General features: G+C 42.7%; 5 protein-coding genes across 6 annotated transcripts; 4 read left to right on the top strand and 1 right to left on the bottom strand.

Annotated features, from left to right (window-relative positions):
- Positions 1-511: 511 nt before the first annotated feature.
- Positions 512-3,417, top strand: LOC111597976 (spondin-1). Its single transcript, XM_023312951.2, has 6 exons — positions 512-705; positions 773-1,164; positions 1,233-1,445; positions 1,512-1,769; positions 1,829-1,994; positions 2,058-3,417. The coding sequence occupies exons 1-6, from the start codon at positions 528-530 to the stop codon at positions 3,392-3,394; spliced, it is 2,544 nt and encodes an 847-aa protein (XP_023168719.2). The 5' UTR covers positions 512-527; the 3' UTR covers positions 3,395-3,417.
- A 617-nt stretch (positions 3,418-4,034) lies between these two features.
- On the top strand, positions 4,035-7,427 carry LOC111597968 (spondin-1). The gene is made up of 6 exons (XM_023312941.2): positions 4,035-4,226; positions 4,787-5,181; positions 5,353-5,565; positions 5,619-5,873; positions 5,929-6,100; positions 6,151-7,427. Exons 1-6 carry the CDS (start codon positions 4,058-4,060, stop codon positions 7,401-7,403), a joined length of 2,457 nt encoding a protein of 818 aa, XP_023168709.2. The 5' UTR covers positions 4,035-4,057; the 3' UTR covers positions 7,404-7,427.
- Positions 7,428-7,738: 311 nt separating this feature from the next.
- LOC111597983 (translation initiation factor IF-3, mitochondrial) lies at positions 7,739-8,977 on the top strand. Of its 2 annotated transcripts, XM_023312960.2 has the most exons (3): positions 7,739-8,153; positions 8,212-8,295; positions 8,353-8,977. In XM_023312960.2, exons 1-3 carry the CDS (start codon positions 7,825-7,827, stop codon positions 8,597-8,599), a joined length of 660 nt encoding a protein of 219 aa, XP_023168728.1. In that variant the 5' UTR covers positions 7,739-7,824; the 3' UTR covers positions 8,600-8,977. The 2 variants fall into 2 exon arrangements, with proteins under 2 accessions (XP_023168728.1, XP_023168727.1); XM_023312959.2 differs by having other exon boundaries at positions 8,212-8,970.
- A 927-nt stretch (positions 8,978-9,904) lies between these two features.
- On the bottom strand, positions 9,905-12,915 carry LOC111597939 (protein HID1). Its single transcript, XM_023312895.2, has 2 exons — positions 11,417-12,915; positions 9,905-11,311 (listed from the first exon to the last, which is right to left on the bottom strand). Exons 1-2 carry the CDS (start codon positions 12,717-12,719, stop codon positions 10,053-10,055), a joined length of 2,562 nt encoding a protein of 853 aa, XP_023168663.1. The 5' UTR covers positions 12,720-12,915; the 3' UTR covers positions 9,905-10,052.
- A 276-nt stretch (positions 12,916-13,191) lies between these two features.
- On the top strand, positions 13,192-14,893 carry LOC111597988 (transmembrane protein 39A). The gene is made up of 4 exons (XM_023312966.2): positions 13,192-13,563; positions 13,621-13,847; positions 13,902-14,466; positions 14,528-14,893. The coding sequence occupies exons 1-4, from the start codon at positions 13,306-13,308 to the stop codon at positions 14,753-14,755; spliced, it is 1,278 nt and encodes a 425-aa protein (XP_023168734.2). The 5' UTR covers positions 13,192-13,305; the 3' UTR covers positions 14,756-14,893.
- Positions 14,894-15,166: the final 273 nt, after the last annotated feature.

Here is a 15,166-nt window from a genome sequence, read left to right as displayed (position 1 = left end):
TCTAGAGGATCGTCTACAGTCTTCAAGCACAGATCAAGTTTGCATGTCTCAAATGTACTAAAAACAGGCCAAGCAAATTCTTTAACTCATAGATGAACTACTTTCCATTACCCCATATATTTATTTATTAATTTAATGGAACGTTTTCGATATTATATGGTTTTCTTACGAATTCGCCATATGTTTGGCTGCCTGCTGTTTATCATTGACCTACTTAAATTGCTGGGAAGACGGGCTATAAAATAGTTGGCTTCAGATCTCGCAAAAGTTCAAAGAACCTACGCAAAATAAATTAATTGGCGCCCCAGCGATGCAAAAGCCACACAAATTGTTGACGGCTTGTTGAAGAGCTCAACTCAAAGTAAATATTTCAAATGACGAGCGAACCAATTAAGACGCTTTGAAGCGTCGCGACGCAGTCTGAGATAGATATAATTGAAACGTTACGTCAACGAGTCGAAAAGCGAAATTCAAACCAATTCGGACAGTTACCAGTGAGCCGTCACTGCGATAAGAAGTGCTGGGAAATGTGTCGAGGAATTCTCTTATTGTTTATGCTGAGTCTGAGTTGGCTCAAGCTCACTGCTGGCGGTTGCAGTCGCATACCGCAGGGCGCAACGGGAGAGCGTTCGGCAGTCGATGATAATTTCAAAATATTAATCGATGGCAATCCGACGACCTTTATACCCGATCATCAGTACAATGGTGACTTGGCGACGCAGCCACAGTTGTCGAGAGCTAAACTACATGAACCACTTGTTCTACTCCTTAGTTTCCCTGTCGTGTCCGATCAACCTGAAGTTCATTAGCTTTACGCTGATTGTCGAAAGCGAGGATCAATCGCTGGCCTACAACGCACAGGATATGACTGGACACTTTGAGCTGACCGACACGGCCGAGACGCGTTTCAGCATTGGCTGCGAGAACATGATCGAGAGCACCAATACGAATGCAAAGACGCGTATCGACGTCTCCTGGATATCACCAAAGCAGCCAGATAGTGGCTGTGTTCTGATCAGGGCAGGCGTGGTGCAGCATCGCGACGTGTGGTTCATTGATGATGGCTTCCTTACAAAACGCATCTGTCCAGAGGAAATCGATGAGCTGAACAGTCTAACGCCAGCGCTGCAAAATTGCTGTGCTTGCGACGAGGCCAAGTATGAGGTAAGTGTTGAAGAATGAACTGAGAAACTGATCTAAAGACTAAGACTCGAGTTCTCATATGTATGCAGATAATTTTGGAGCGCAAGTGGGCCAGGAATACGCATGCCAAGCATTTTCCATCGGAGGCTTGGCGCACACGTTTGGGCGAAATAATTGGCGCCTCGCACAGCTACAGCTATCGTTATTGGGCGTATGGCGGACGGGCCAGTCAAGGCATGCGTGAAATGGCAGAGCACGGATCGACGCGTACATTGGAGCAGGAGATTAGGGATAATACACAGGTGGCAGAGTTTTACAAGTTTGATTTCCATTTGCCAGCTTTTTTCATTTTTCCCCACATTTTCCAGAATGGCGAGGTGCGCACCATAATTAAGGCACCTGGCATCGGACATCGTCAGAATGTCTTTGGCACCACCTTGGCGAATGCGCGTGTCGATCCACAGCATCATCAAATATCTCTGGCGGCCAAAATTGATCCATCTCCAGACTGGATAGTGGGCGTGGCTGGCTTGGAATTGTGCTTGAGCAATTGCACTTGGCTGGAGCGTAAAGTTCTGAACTTATATCCCTGGGACATAGGCACCGACTCGGGTCCCTCGTACATGGTGAGATCAGTTCAAGTTCTGTTTAGTTTAAGCTTAACTAAACTGATTTCCTTAAACAGTCGCCCGATCAACCACAAGTACCGCCGGATGTTATACGTCGCATTACCTCGTCGTACCCCAGCGATTATCGTTCGCCCTTCTTTGATGATTCGGGTGCCCCAATGAAGCCCTTAGCCACGCTCTACGTGACCAGAAAGAAGCTATACATACGCGAGTGTGAGGAGGGTGAGCCTAGACAAATGATTATAGCAGAATACTATTCATAACACATAGAAATTGATCTTGTAGTGCCTCAAGACGGTCCTTTGGAGTGCGCAACTCATCCGTGGAACGAGTGGAGCAATTGCAGCACGCGCTGTGGACCTGGCTATTCGCAACGTTATCGCAGCTACAAGAATCCGTCACTGGCAGCCAGCTACAGCTGCGACAATCGCATGGAGGAAGTGCGTCAGTGTCAGGGCATGCAATGCGGCATGGAGAACGAACAGCTGGGCAATGGTGAATTTAATGAAGATGCCAATGGTCCGGCTACCATGGCTGAGTGTGAGATGAGCACGTGGAGTGAGTGGTCGCCATGCTCAAAGACATGTGGGCGTGGCATATCGACGCGCAGGCGTGACTATCACAATCCTCAGGCCAGGTCGCGCTGCCAGACAGTGGTGCGAATGCCACTAGAGGAGACAAGGCAGTGCACCGGCACCGACTGTGGTGGCACAATAGCCGACAATGGCGACCTGGATGGCCTGCAACCGGAGTCGGATCCGTTCGGAGGCATCAATGAAGCTGGCTTTGAAAGTAATAGACCCGGCTGGAACTTGAATAACAACTACAACAGAAGGCCGAGCTTGGATAGGATGGATCAAGGCTGGACTGGAAACAATTTGGCCACACCCAACTATCAAGAACTAGGCAAGAGTAATCGACGACAGCCCTACGAAATGGAACGACCCTCAGGCAACAGCTATAATAATGATCAGAGGAGCGATGGCTACAACGAATACAAACAGAACAGAGAAGATAGCGACAACGACTACAGGCAGGATAATCGAGACGATAGTTACAACGACTACAAGCAGGACGGTCGAGGCAACAGCTATAACAACAACAATTATGAATCCGTCTCTAGGAACAATAATAACAACGACTACAGTAATACCCTATATAGAGGCGGCTTCGGCACGCGTGCCCCATTTGCTCCACGCTATCCGGATCGCCAGGGCCAACAGGATGCGGCAGGCAGCAATTACAATGTGATGCAGGACTATTGCTATGAGAAGCCCTTCGCCTCGACGGTACCCTGTCTGGCCAACCCGGTTATCGTGCGCAACTATTGGTTCTACGATCACGATGATCACGAGTGCAAAATCTTTACCACAGACAATTGCGACGAGAACAACAATCGCTTTCGCACACTGATGGCGTGCGAGGGCACCTGCCTGCTGCCCCAAATCAATTTGGCCCGTACCGACGATCCCGAAGAGAGCCCATATGCAGGTGATAACCCCTATGGAGCCGATACGTTCCAGCCAAGCGGCGGTTTCAGAGGAGATGAAGGCTTTGGTCAGCCCATGGCTCAGACAAGAAACAAATATAGCAATGTCCGACGTGGCAGATATGGCAGTTAAGCACTTAATAAAGTTTAAAGCAAAAAGACATTTAAGCCAGTTTGTCTTAGTTGAGATGGGAGGCTCTTCTTTTGAGAAAGCCTGAACGAAGATCATATTGAAGTCTTACGCTTGTCCGAGCTTGCTTCACTTAGTATTTGAAATCCTGGCTTACAATCTTTTTAAATAAATCTGTGTCTATTTGCAGTAGAGATGGCCAAATGGTGTCATGCTTATAATATCTTATTGTTACCGCAGTTTTACTTCTTCAGATACTTTAGGTACTGAACATAGTCTAATATAACTTATGTTTCCAAGTGCCAAAGCCAATGCTCTCTAATTATTCTCTAAATTTTTTCATTGTAGACTAAAGACTTGCACCGCGCAGTCTCTTTCTCTTAAGAGCTCAAGCTGAAGTGTTTCTCTTGTATTCTCTTTAATTTCTATATGAATTTTTACTCTATATAGTTTGTTTTTCCGGCTTTTCGACTGGGTTGGTGGGCTGCGTCTGCTGATAAGTCAATTTTTGTATTTGTATCAGTGGGTCAGAAAAATAAAGTTCTCTTGCCGGGCAGGCCTTATCAGCATCTCCCAGCAGCTGGCTTTTTGCTAGAACCAAAAAAAAATGAGCTCTCAGTTTCAAACAGCAGCTGAAGACGACGAGTCAGAGGATTTAATTCCAGAATGTGGCATTTATTAATGGTGTTCGTGATGCTGCCCTACTCAAGCTGGGCATTGATCTGTACACGTCATCCGGCCAATACACATACGCCCAAATCCCCGGTGGACGAGAACTATGTGATAAGCATAACGGGCAACCCGGAAACCTATATACTCGGACAGGAGTACAACGGTGAGCGCGTGAGTTCATTGACCTTGCGCTTGAACTTCAAAAGTCTGCTTCCGATTGCTCTCGCATTGTTTCAGTGTGTAAAAAATAAACAAAATTGCTTAAGAGTAATCGACTGGAAGATACCCTGTACACAGCTTTCGTACTTACATTCATATTTACGAAGTGACTTGCGAATTCTAATCACAATCTGTCTCAATATACCCTGTTCAGTGATTTTTTTACTCAAAGTCTTAGTGTACGAAACAAAGTTAAGCGTAATCGGCTTGCTGATGCTCTGTAGTCAGCTTTATTCATATTGCTAAGTGATTCAGAAGTCCTAATTTCCGCAGCTTCATTAAACTCCTGCCTTTCTGTGTGTACAGGGTATACAAAAAAGAAAACAAAAACAAACGTTTCGCAATACTTGCGCTTTGCTTTGTAAACAAAATAGAGGCATTCGCTTCATTCTTATCAGGATATTGCGAATTTGAAAGGTCTCACGATTTTCAAGGTCGGTTTCCCCGATAAGTGTCGTCTATATACATAATATGATTTCTTATTTCATTGCTTTTTTTCGACAGTTTCGCTGAATGCATTCAATGGGCATCGCTTCATTAGCTATATACTGGCGCTGGAGAATGAGAACGGCGACTTCAGCTATATAAACGATCTGGGTCGCTTCGAGCTAAGCAATTTGATTGAGACACGTTTCAATCCCAACTGTATTAACATGGTGGAGAACACGAACACCAATCCCAAGACCCACATGCATTTGACGTGGATAGCGCCCAGTGAGCCGGGCAACGGCTGCATATTGATACGTGCCACAGTGTTGCAGCATCGAGACGTCTGGCACATGGACGATGGCGGATTGACACGTCGCATATGCGAGGAGGTTGTCGATGATGTCGAGAGTCAACCTACAGGCATTACTCTAAGCAATCCATGCTGCGCCTGCGACGAGGCGAGATATGAGGTGAGTAAATCGAGTAAGCAACCCAAGTGGGTAACAGAAATCAAGTGAAATAATTGAAGAAATGTGTTTCTGGTTCTCTGTCACTACTCCCCCACTCTCTAACTCCTTTGCAAACCTTAACTGAAATACATGTAATCCAGAGTTTACCTAACCAAAAGCCTTATTTTCTAGCTGACATTCGAAGGCGTCTGGTCACGTAATTTACATCCGCGTAATTTTCCAGCCCGTGGTTGGGAGACGCGCTTCTGTGAGCTGGTGGGCGCCGCACACAGCGCCGACTATCGCTTTTGGGAGTCCGGTGAATTAGCCAGCGAAGGACTCAAGCAATATGCTGAGCACTGCACTTCTCGCCTGCTCGAGCGTGAGTTTAGCATCAACTTTCGAGTGAGTCCGCCTAATTACTGAAAAACTTTCAATTAATCAAGTCTTTTTTGCAGGATCAAAAGGTACGCACCATAATTAAAGCGCGTGGGCCCGCCTTTCCCAATCTAAATAGCAAATCAATGGCATCGGTACGTGTAGATCCAGTGCATCATATGGTATCGTTTGCATCCAAAATTGAGCCCTCGCCAGATTGGATAGTGGGCGTAAGTGGGCTAGAATTATGTCTACGCAACTGCACTTGGATGGAGGCAAAGGTTATCAATTTATATCCCTGGGACGTGGGCACCGATGCGGGACCCACTTATACGGTAAGTAAAAGAAGGTGTGGCAGCTAAATATTGTTTGGCCTTGTCTATCTTCCAGTCACCCGATCAGCCACAAGTACCGCCAGATGTTATTAGACGAATACGCTCCGACTTTCCGAATGATCCGCGTTCACCTTTCTATGATGAGTCGGGTGCACCAATGAAGCCCATGGCCATATTAACAGTGAGACGTCAACGCATCTACGAGCGTCGCTGTGCGGATGAAGATTGTAAGTCGGATTCAACATTCAGTATATAATGCTTATTAACTGTACCTTAGCTAACAATGATGCCGATGTGCCGCGTGAATGTCTAACGCATCCATGGTCCAGTTGGAGCGATTGCTCTACCAAATGCGGCGAAGGCATGCAGTATAGAAGACGAGTCTACAAGCAGCCAGAGCTGGCCAGGATTTACAATTGTAATGTGCCGCAATACGAGGAACGCGCATGCGACGGCCAGGACTGCGGTTTAAGCGGCGATCCGATGCGGCATGTCGAAGATCATGATGAATTTAACATGGGTCTACAGCACCAGCAACAGGATGCATATCAGAGACGTGCCGAATGCCAACTGTCTGGTTGGAGTGGATGGAGCTCGTGTAGCGTTACCTGCGGAGAAGGCTATCAGATGCGTCAACGGCAATATCTAAATCCAAGCGCTGAGCTCAAATGCCAGAGCGTACGCCGGCTAGAGCTGCAGGAGATGCGTCCATGTGCGGGCAGAGCTTGCCTGGGTAACTTAAATGGAGGAGACATTGAAGCGCCGTATGACGAACGAGAGCCACAGCCTGAGCAGGAACTAGAGCGGGAGAATGAGCAAGATCCGGAAGCTTTTGACAACAATAATTTTAATAGAGATTACGATGCGGGAGAAACGGATGAGGGTCGTAGACTTGACGGGTTTGATGTAGGCAACTTGAAGGGCAGCGAGGGCAAAATAAACTATGGGCAAGCGCCCCGACTGGAAGATGTGGAGCGAGCGCCGTGGAACCGCAGACGCCCCAGCGACAACATTGGAGAGTATGAGCACCGAACACGTTATGGCAATAAAGAGATGAGTGAAACTCAAGTCGCTGTAGAGCAGGAGGAAGATGATCAACAGCGCAGGGGATGGAACAGAATGAACAGCAATAAATACAACAGAAACTTTAATCACGAAAATATTGAAGACGAGACAGATGACGATGCGAACCTGGCCAAGCGCTGCTTTCAAATGTTGCGAACCAATCAGCCGCGCTGTAGAAATCAGACTGTTGTCGGGCACTTTTGGTTCTACAATTTTTGTGTGGATGAGTGCATGTTATTCGCGGCGGATCCTTGCGATCGCAATGTGAACAAGTTCAGCAGGTGGGAGGAGTGTGAAGAGTGTCGTCGTTCCGAATTTCAACAGCTGCAAGAGCAGCGGTCCATCTCACATGAATGCGAAATGATTTTAGCGTCGCAGAGGGCGCAGCAAAGAAATCGCGAGGAACAGCGCAACAGTTACTCTAGCAGCAGAAGACGAAATAATGGAAACCGGCAATGGGGTTAAGAGTGAGATTGTAGCCTAAGATACTTTTAATTAGTTGCAGTCTTTTAAACTTTTTCTTTAGCTTAATAAACAAATAATCAGAAATGAATTTTTAATTACCGTTATAGTTTAAAACGATGACAAGCTATCGCGCCTAATTCGATATCAATAAAAATGTACTCGATACTTACTCATATATGGTTGAATAAGTAAAACAATGAAAATATATTAAATTTATTATAATACCTACATTTAACTTATTATTTGTGTGAATATATAATAGAAATATATAATTAATGAAGTAATGTATTACATTTTTAAGCTATCAAACTCAATAATGATAAGCTTTGTCATCTATAGGCAACTCTGCCAGTATTGAACAGTCAAATTTCGGAAACAAAGTTAAACTAGCAAAAGAAAAAAAAAAATAACTTGAAATAAAATGCAGCAAAATCACTTAAATATTATACGTAGTCTACTGGCATTTCGTTCGCTGACGCTGCAAATACCTAAATACCACAATGCAATCAATGCTTCGCCCAGCGCACAACCACAAATATTTAATCGAAATCTTACACAAGCAATAACACCAAAAACCAAAACCGATGATCAAAAATCAAAAAAATTAAAGCAAAAAATAACGCTTATTGCACAGAATGAAGCCATTAGCATTACTACTTTGGAAGAGGCCCAAAAGCTGGCCAAGCGTCGCGATTTGCATTTGTTGCGTTTGCAACAACCGGATGTCAAAACCGGGCGAGTGATGTTCAAGTAGGTGTAGTCGACTTAACATATGTCCTATACTCAATACTCCATTGTCTTTATGCAGATTAGTTACATCTAGTGAAATGTTGGCTGATGAAACACTTGGCAAAGGCGCTTCCAAATCAGCCGATACGCAGGGCCTCAGAAAGTCGGAAAAATCCCTATCCATTGGTGCTCGAATGGCTGACCATGATTTATCTTCCAGGCTGAAGAACATAATCAAATGGCTGAATAAACGACACGAAGTGCGAATTCTCATCCAGGGAAGTGTGAATGGCGCCGATGAGGGCAATGCGGAACGCATTGTCAAGGCCATTGAGATGACCATTAAGGAGCCGCAAGTCATTGGCAAAATTGTGCAAAAACGCCAAAAGGGAAGCTACATCAAATTCAATATTATCCCATTGGCAGCTGCAGCGGAAACAGAAGCATCCACAGTGAAGGAATTGTGACAACCAATGGGCTTTTTTATGCCCATCCTAGCAGGAAAACCACCAACTCAATTGTTTCCCTTACTCGGCAATCTGGATACAGCCCAGGTATGGCAAAACTATTCTACCAGCCAGAACAACTTTGAAGGCGAACCAGAGCATACAAAATCAATTATAGTTGCCTTTACCTCAGTCTTGTTTATGTTCGCCATAAAATACACATTTTGGTTACGCAAATTTGGCACCACCGAACTAATCATTGAAGATGATATAGATGCAGATGAAAGAAATTCATAAAGTAAATCATAAAGCCTTAATAGACATTGTAAGAATAATTTCTGAATGTCATTTTTTAGTTTCTCATGTAATTTATACAAGATATATAATAAAAAAGCCTCTTTTGCCATATATTTTATATTATATTACATTATATATATATATATATATATATATATAAATCAGGTTTTGAGCAATTGTAAAAGTTTTAAAAACAAAAACAAATTGGTTATATCCGGTTGTTACCATGATATGGATAGATGGATGGATGTCTTCCTTTGCCAAAAAATTTTAGCAAGGCTATACTAAATAAAAGTCGTTTTTGTACATTTCTTTAAATATGTTTTATTTATTTATTTTATTTATAAGCACTTAATGATATAGTGCAATAGATTTTTTCATATACATGTAATATTTTATTAATCTTTTTCCATTTATTTTTTGGGGTTACATTTTTGTATTTAATTATAGAACATAATTAAATTTTAAATTTTGAAACGATTGCAGCACAATTTTGTATGAATATATAAATGGAATTTTTTAAGCAGACATTGCACATAAAATAAGCTTATTACAATAAATATAAAAAATAAAGCTTGCTATTTGTTTGGTTGTTAGAAAATAAATAAATTTGTATGTTTCTAAGTGGAATATTAATCGTTTTATATTTTGAGAAATACAATGTTTAAAAGAATAGCTAGGCAGGCAGAGTTAAATCTGCAGATTCAACTAGTTCTAAATGAGCTTTACGATAGTATGTCAATCAGGTATAGAATCTATATAACATATATGCATAAATAGAAACTAAGAAAAAACAAATAAATTACTTAAGCAAAGTTTTACGAATACGGCACAAGGAACTTTTGATATTTTAAAATAAAAACATAAAATAAAGATTTGTTGACAAAAGCAATTTGAGAAGCAGTTTTAAATATTAGACTGTTAAAATCTTATATTCCGCCGACTTACTGATGAATCAGTTTTAAGTTATTATATATTTTTAAATTAAAATTCTTTTAAAACATTGACATTTACTAATTTGAAAAATTTGGTTTGTGGAATGAATTAAAAACTAAATAAATTAACTACAGTAAATGCAAAAGCGTGTTGTTTCTTGGATAATCTACGTTCTTGTTGCTGTTGTTGTTTTTCATTGTATTTGTTGTTGTTGGTTCCACTTACTATTATTATAACAGTTTTAGACGCGCTGTATTTCAAAGAGCTTCACCTCAGTATCATACCAAATGGCCGGCTCCACGTTTCGTAAATAGATAACGCCCCAAATGTAGGTTCGAAACCAGGCCGTAGTCCCAGAATTTGCTTGATATTTACGTATTAAAATGGGATGCGGCACAGGCAGCAGACCCACCAAAGTGCCATGCTGCAAGAACTTCAATATCTCCGATTCGTCTGTGAGGCCTTTATCAATGCAAATCTTTTCCACCTGCGGCACCAGCACCTGCAATAATCGCATTATCGTTTGCAACGGCAGCTTTGAACGCCACGAGACAATCCATTCAGGTGTGGGCGTCCAGCGATCATTTTCAGCCGGTACCATGCGTATGCTGGCCCTATGTGCGACAGATAGACGTGTAGGGGATGTGGACTTGGCGGGCGACATGTCGTTGGCTTTGTCATTGGGATGTGGGTGTTCGCTTTCGGTCATTTGACCAATATTTGGAGTGTCCAGCAGAGAGGTTTTCAGTGTTCCGGGCTCGGCGGGCTGTGCTACAGGTGCTGTAGAGTCCAACTGTGTATCTCCCATCTGTGAACGCTCGTGCGATTCTGTTTCTGATTCGAGATCCTCTTCGGCAATACCAGAAGAAACAGCAGCAGCAGCAGTCTCCTTGTCAGCTACAATATTTTCAACATCTTCGTCCTCCTCTTCCTCCTCGTCAATATAATCGTCGTCCGGTACTTGAGCCGAAGGCAGTTCCTGGCTAGTCATTGCTGCTGCCTGCTTCCTCTGTGGCACGCGTGGCAAATTAAATTTGCCACCCGTTTTTCGTCCACTCAGACATTTAGCTATGCCAGCCATATCTGTGGGCAAATTGGCCATGGCATGAAAGACATGACGTTTGCGTATGATCGTATATACTAAATTCGAATTTCCATCAAATTGATACTGTATAATGTTGTTGAAGATCTCCAGCAAAAAGAAGACCAAGTGATGATTACTAGGCGCCGAGAGCAAAAACCAAGGCGTACTAAAAGCTTCCAGCAAATGCAATAGCTTTACACTGGCCACCATCGAAAGGGTTTTTAGATATGGTGAAACATTCACCAATATCGTCAACAAACAATCGAACAGTGGCTGCAAACGCTGATGACCTGTGGCTATAATCTTGTGAAACACTGTGATAAGCAGATCTGCATGGGTACCAGTAAAGACCGGTATGTCCATGGGCACCGTAGCCGAGTAGGCCTTGTTCAAGCGTACGCCAAAGTTTCGCTCCCCTAGGAAAAGAGATATATATTAAATCTTATAAATATACAAAAGTATATTGGGAATGTTTCAATGAGGTTAAATATATTAATACTCTCTCTACATATATGTCTTACCCGATAGCAGCAGCAGTATAAAGACGCCAATGTGCATGAGACCAACGCGCGATTGATCCGCACGTGAATAATTCAAATGATACAGTATAGGAATGAGTATATCGAGCACATCCGAACTCTTTAACACAAAGTACAAGAACTTTTTGTTGTAGTCGCAGATCTTCCAAAACAAGATAAGTAGCTCCTGGTGGCAATGGAGGCGTTTCGTTGAATTTGGTAAATAGTTTTGGACCAGAGGATTGTTAAGCAGTCGCGTAATGCCACGCAGCACAAAATGGAAATCCTCATCGCGATGCACGCGTGATAAATAATTGATGAACAGATTATCACCACATCCGCCCTCGTCGTAAGGCGTGACCAGCACGCCTCCAGCATGAGCCAATTGATGTTGCTGCTGCTGCTGTTGCTGTTGCAGTTGCTGGTGCTGCACGACCATATCGTGATCGAGAGTAACTATTAGCAGCTGCAGACAGGCCTCCACCAGCGGCTCAGTCGTATCCGCGAATATCAAATGATTGTAGGGCACACCAAAACCAACCGGATCATATGAGCAAACCGTATTTAAGAAGGAGGTGAACAGAGGCAACGCATGTCTGTTGTCTGCAGAGGTGAAGTAGGCAATCCACTTGTTGGGCTCCTCAGATTGCTGAGGCGTACGATACATAGGCTCCGAGAAGCAGGTGAGCAGCAGCTTCAATAGCTCCGTCCGCCTGCGTTCCATGTGCGCATTGCGGGGCGGGGATTGGGCAAACCCCACGCCCGCCTCCCAAATGTATTCGCAGCTATCAATATTGGCCAACTCCTCGGCCTTCTCTGGCCCTGCACGCCTTGTTGCCGTCACCGTGAAATCTGGACAAAATAACAAATCACATATGGCATTGATAAGGGATTGAGCCAGGGGCACCGTTTGACCATGATTTGCCTGCTCCTGTGCCGGCAGATTACTCCAAAAGAAATCACGCCATTTATCATCTTCGAAGATATAAGGCAATAGCCGTACGAGTAGTCTTACACAGTTCAGCACACATTGTTGCTCGGCCTGCGTGCGACAGCTGCTGTCGACAGCCTGTGCCAACTTTTCCACAGCCTTGTAGCAGAGCGTAGCCAAATTAGCTGGATTATCATTTCTTATTTGACGTATTTCACTTGCTGTGACCAATGCAAAGACATCCTCTAACGTTGTTTGATGCGCTTGCCAGAATTGATCCCAGAACTGGTCATCATTGTTGTCAATCTTTTGATTCTTCTGCGTTAGCTGTACGATTGCTTTGCGAAAGTTTAGTTTTGAATCAGTGTTTCCCATATTGAAGTGTTGTTAGTGTGTTTAAACGCCTTTGTTGCAGCTACTCTGTTTACTGTTGCCTCAAGCAAAGTTAATACAATTGCAGTGTTATGGTTTTACATAAATTTCGCTTCGGTCTCAATAAGAAAAGTAAGAAATTCGCCTACGCACGACTATGAAAATAGAGTAGCAAGTGTGTTGTTGTTGTTGGTTGACAGCAGAGGTGTCATAGTATATCGATATGATTGCTATCGGACACCAGGAAATCTGGCAGCACTCGCTCTCTAACCGTTGCCACCGCCAAATAATTATATTTAACTGGAGGCAGATAGAAATGCATAAAATGTATTTTATTTTTATTTAAATTATGCAAATTTTAGTATCTAATTATTTTGTTTCGTTGAGTAATTTCAAACTATCACGAATAGTATTGCAGTATCGATAGCACTTCGCCATGAATGAACAATCGTTAGCTCATTAAGATACACAAAGAACAGCTGACAAAAATCTATCGATATTTTCAACAGCATTTATTGTTTTCGGTGCAAACGACTCCGGCAATTTGTTTAAATGTAGCCCCATTCGGTTTGAGAACCTCTAAAATAGAATGGGTTATGACGAACGCAGCGATGGCAGCAGCTCTAGCGATGCTCAGGATTGTTTTCAGCGCAGTATGTCAACAAAAATGGGCACACAGCAGGTGACTATGCCTAAGCATATTCCTTTTCCGGAGCACGCAACTACATCGGAATGGCTAAGTGAGCTTATAATGTGCGCCTTTACAATGGGCGCAGCTATTGTACAATTTATAAACATTTATCGCACTAATTGGTGGTTGCCACAGTTCCAAACACGTCACATGGTGGTAAGTTGTCATTGTACAGCAAAATAAATCCGAATTAATATTTTGTTTTATTTACAGAACATTGAACTAATCGATCCGTATTTACGTTATCTTATACTCATTCTAAATACACGAAGATTTCTTTATTGCATGCTGTTGGCCAAATGGAAAAACAATGGCTGTCGCATAGTCCAGTTGAGCATTAAATATGGCTTCGGTGTTATTGTTCAGATAGGTCTGTGCTATTGCGCTTTCAGGCTCTATCAGACACACACCTACATGTTGCTCTTCTATTTGAGTTATCCGTAAGAAATTGACTAATTGATCCTTCTTATACTACATACGTGTTTTGCTTTTAGAGTGGTGGTATATCTCATAATTTTTGGCTTTCAATTGGAACCGTTTCTGCGCACTCGTTTCGAGGTACCGGGCGTTTATATCAACGATCTGCCCGTACATAGCTGCACTACGAATGCAGCACAAATACGTGACGAAATTGAAACGCTGCGTCATGATTTCAACAAACGTTTCAAGCAATTGATTTTCACCTGCATGCTGAATGCATATCTAGTGCTTATTCCCTGTCTTTTGTCATTGAGTGTGCAATATAATGTTATGCGTGCTGCTCAGCATTGCATTATCGTTTGCCTGGGCGCCTTTAGCTTGTCAGCTGTTTTCCAATATCCGGCCAAGTACAGCGATACTCTGCATCGTGCCACTTTGCACTTAGGCAGCTGGCAGCGCATGGATCGAGATCCACTGGCAGCGCCCTCGCAGCTTATTGTAGCAGCCAACGCACAGAGCTGGTCAAAGTACACTGTCTACGGGCATGGTACGGTGGTAAAGCACAATGGAGCGCTCTATCGGAGTCACGGCCTGGTCACTGTTGCCACTCCCGGCAATGCCAGCCATCTCCGTTTCTATGTAAGTAAAACTCTTTTTCAATGTTTCTTATACAGCTACTTATATATGTTTGTATTCACAGAAACTGTTCCACAATCCCACTGTCATTTACTCCACTTTAGCTACTTTGCAGGCAGCAGTGCTCCTAGTGGAGATTGCTTCACTAAGCGCGGCCAGCATTGAATGGCATTTTGTACTATCCATTAGCTTTGTAGCTTTTACTAGCATGGTCGCCTTCTTTAAACTGGTACGAGATTACTTGATTACCAAGCATTTGTACAAAGCAGAGTGCTCCACCATTTACAATTAAGTTAGCTAAGAGCGTGTTCATGTCAAAAAATGACATATGCTAGGTCTTTAAATATATGGAACAGCTTAAGTTCTTTCCTCTTTTTTCTTATTAATTTAAGGTCAATATGAAAATCTTTTAATTTAAGCCAATGATGAATACAAAATATAATATCAGATAATATAATATAAATAATATAAATAATATAAAATCCCAATAAATTAAATGGACTGACTATCTATAAAAACCATTTTTATGCCGACTTATTGATTTAAATAATATCAAAATAAAGAACTGAATTAAAAATATTGAATGAAACCCAAAACGAATATATGTTAGATTTTTACATATAGTTACTTATAGATAACTTATTATCTTACCGTATATACCCACTTATTATAGCCTGAAAAAATTCGGGACAGAATGGAGAAA

Source organism: Drosophila hydei, unplaced genomic scaffold (genome assembly GCF_003285905.1).
Source record: "Drosophila hydei strain 15085-1641.00,03,60 unplaced genomic scaffold, DhydRS2 tig00008130-arrow-arrow-pilon, whole genome shotgun sequence".
Classification (NCBI taxonomy): domain Eukaryota; kingdom Metazoa; phylum Arthropoda; class Insecta; order Diptera; family Drosophilidae; genus Drosophila; species Drosophila hydei.
The sequence above is the reverse complement of the archived record's forward strand: the minus strand, read 5'-3'. Positions and strand labels throughout refer to the sequence as shown.

Bases quoted from the DNA above. Each gene is read 5' to 3' on its own strand.
- LOC111597976 (XM_023312951.2), top strand. From the start codon at position 528: ATGTGTCGAGGAATTCTCTTATTGTTTATGCTGAGTCTGAGTTGGCTC. The intron at 1,165-1,232 runs GTAAGTGTTGAA...ATATGTATGCAG, and splicing joins GCGACGAGGCCAAGTATGAG to ATAATTTTGGAGCGCAAGTG. The intron at 1,770-1,828 runs GTGAGATCAGTT...TTCCTTAAACAG, and splicing joins ACTCGGGTCCCTCGTACATG to TCGCCCGATCAACCACAAGT.
- LOC111597968 (XM_023312941.2), top strand. From the start codon at position 4,058: ATGTGGCATTTATTAATGGTGTTCGTGATGCTGCCCTACTCAAGCTGG. The intron at 5,182-5,352 runs GTGAGTAAATCG...CTTATTTTCTAG, and splicing joins GCGACGAGGCGAGATATGAG to CTGACATTCGAAGGCGTCTG. The intron at 6,101-6,150 runs GTAAGTCGGATT...ACTGTACCTTAG, and splicing joins TCGCTGTGCGGATGAAGATT to CTAACAATGATGCCGATGTG.
- LOC111597983 (XM_023312959.2), top strand. From the start codon at position 7,825: ATGCAGCAAAATCACTTAAATATTATACGTAGTCTACTGGCATTTCGT. The intron at 8,154-8,211 runs GTAGGTGTAGTC...GTCTTTATGCAG, and splicing joins ACCGGGCGAGTGATGTTCAA to ATTAGTTACATCTAGTGAAA.
- LOC111597939 (XM_023312895.2), bottom strand. From the start codon at position 12,719: ATGGGAAACACTGATTCAAAACTAAACTTTCGCAAAGCAATCGTACAG. The intron at 11,312-11,416 runs GTAAGACATATA...CTCTTTTCCTAG, and splicing joins TATACTGCTGCTGCTATCGG to GGGAGCGAAACTTTGGCGTA.
- LOC111597988 (XM_023312966.2), top strand. From the start codon at position 13,306: ATGGGTTATGACGAACGCAGCGATGGCAGCAGCTCTAGCGATGCTCAG. The intron at 13,848-13,901 runs GTAAGAAATTGA...TTTTGCTTTTAG, and splicing joins CTCTTCTATTTGAGTTATCC to AGTGGTGGTATATCTCATAA. The intron at 14,467-14,527 runs GTAAGTAAAACT...TTGTATTCACAG, and splicing joins CCAGCCATCTCCGTTTCTAT to AAACTGTTCCACAATCCCAC.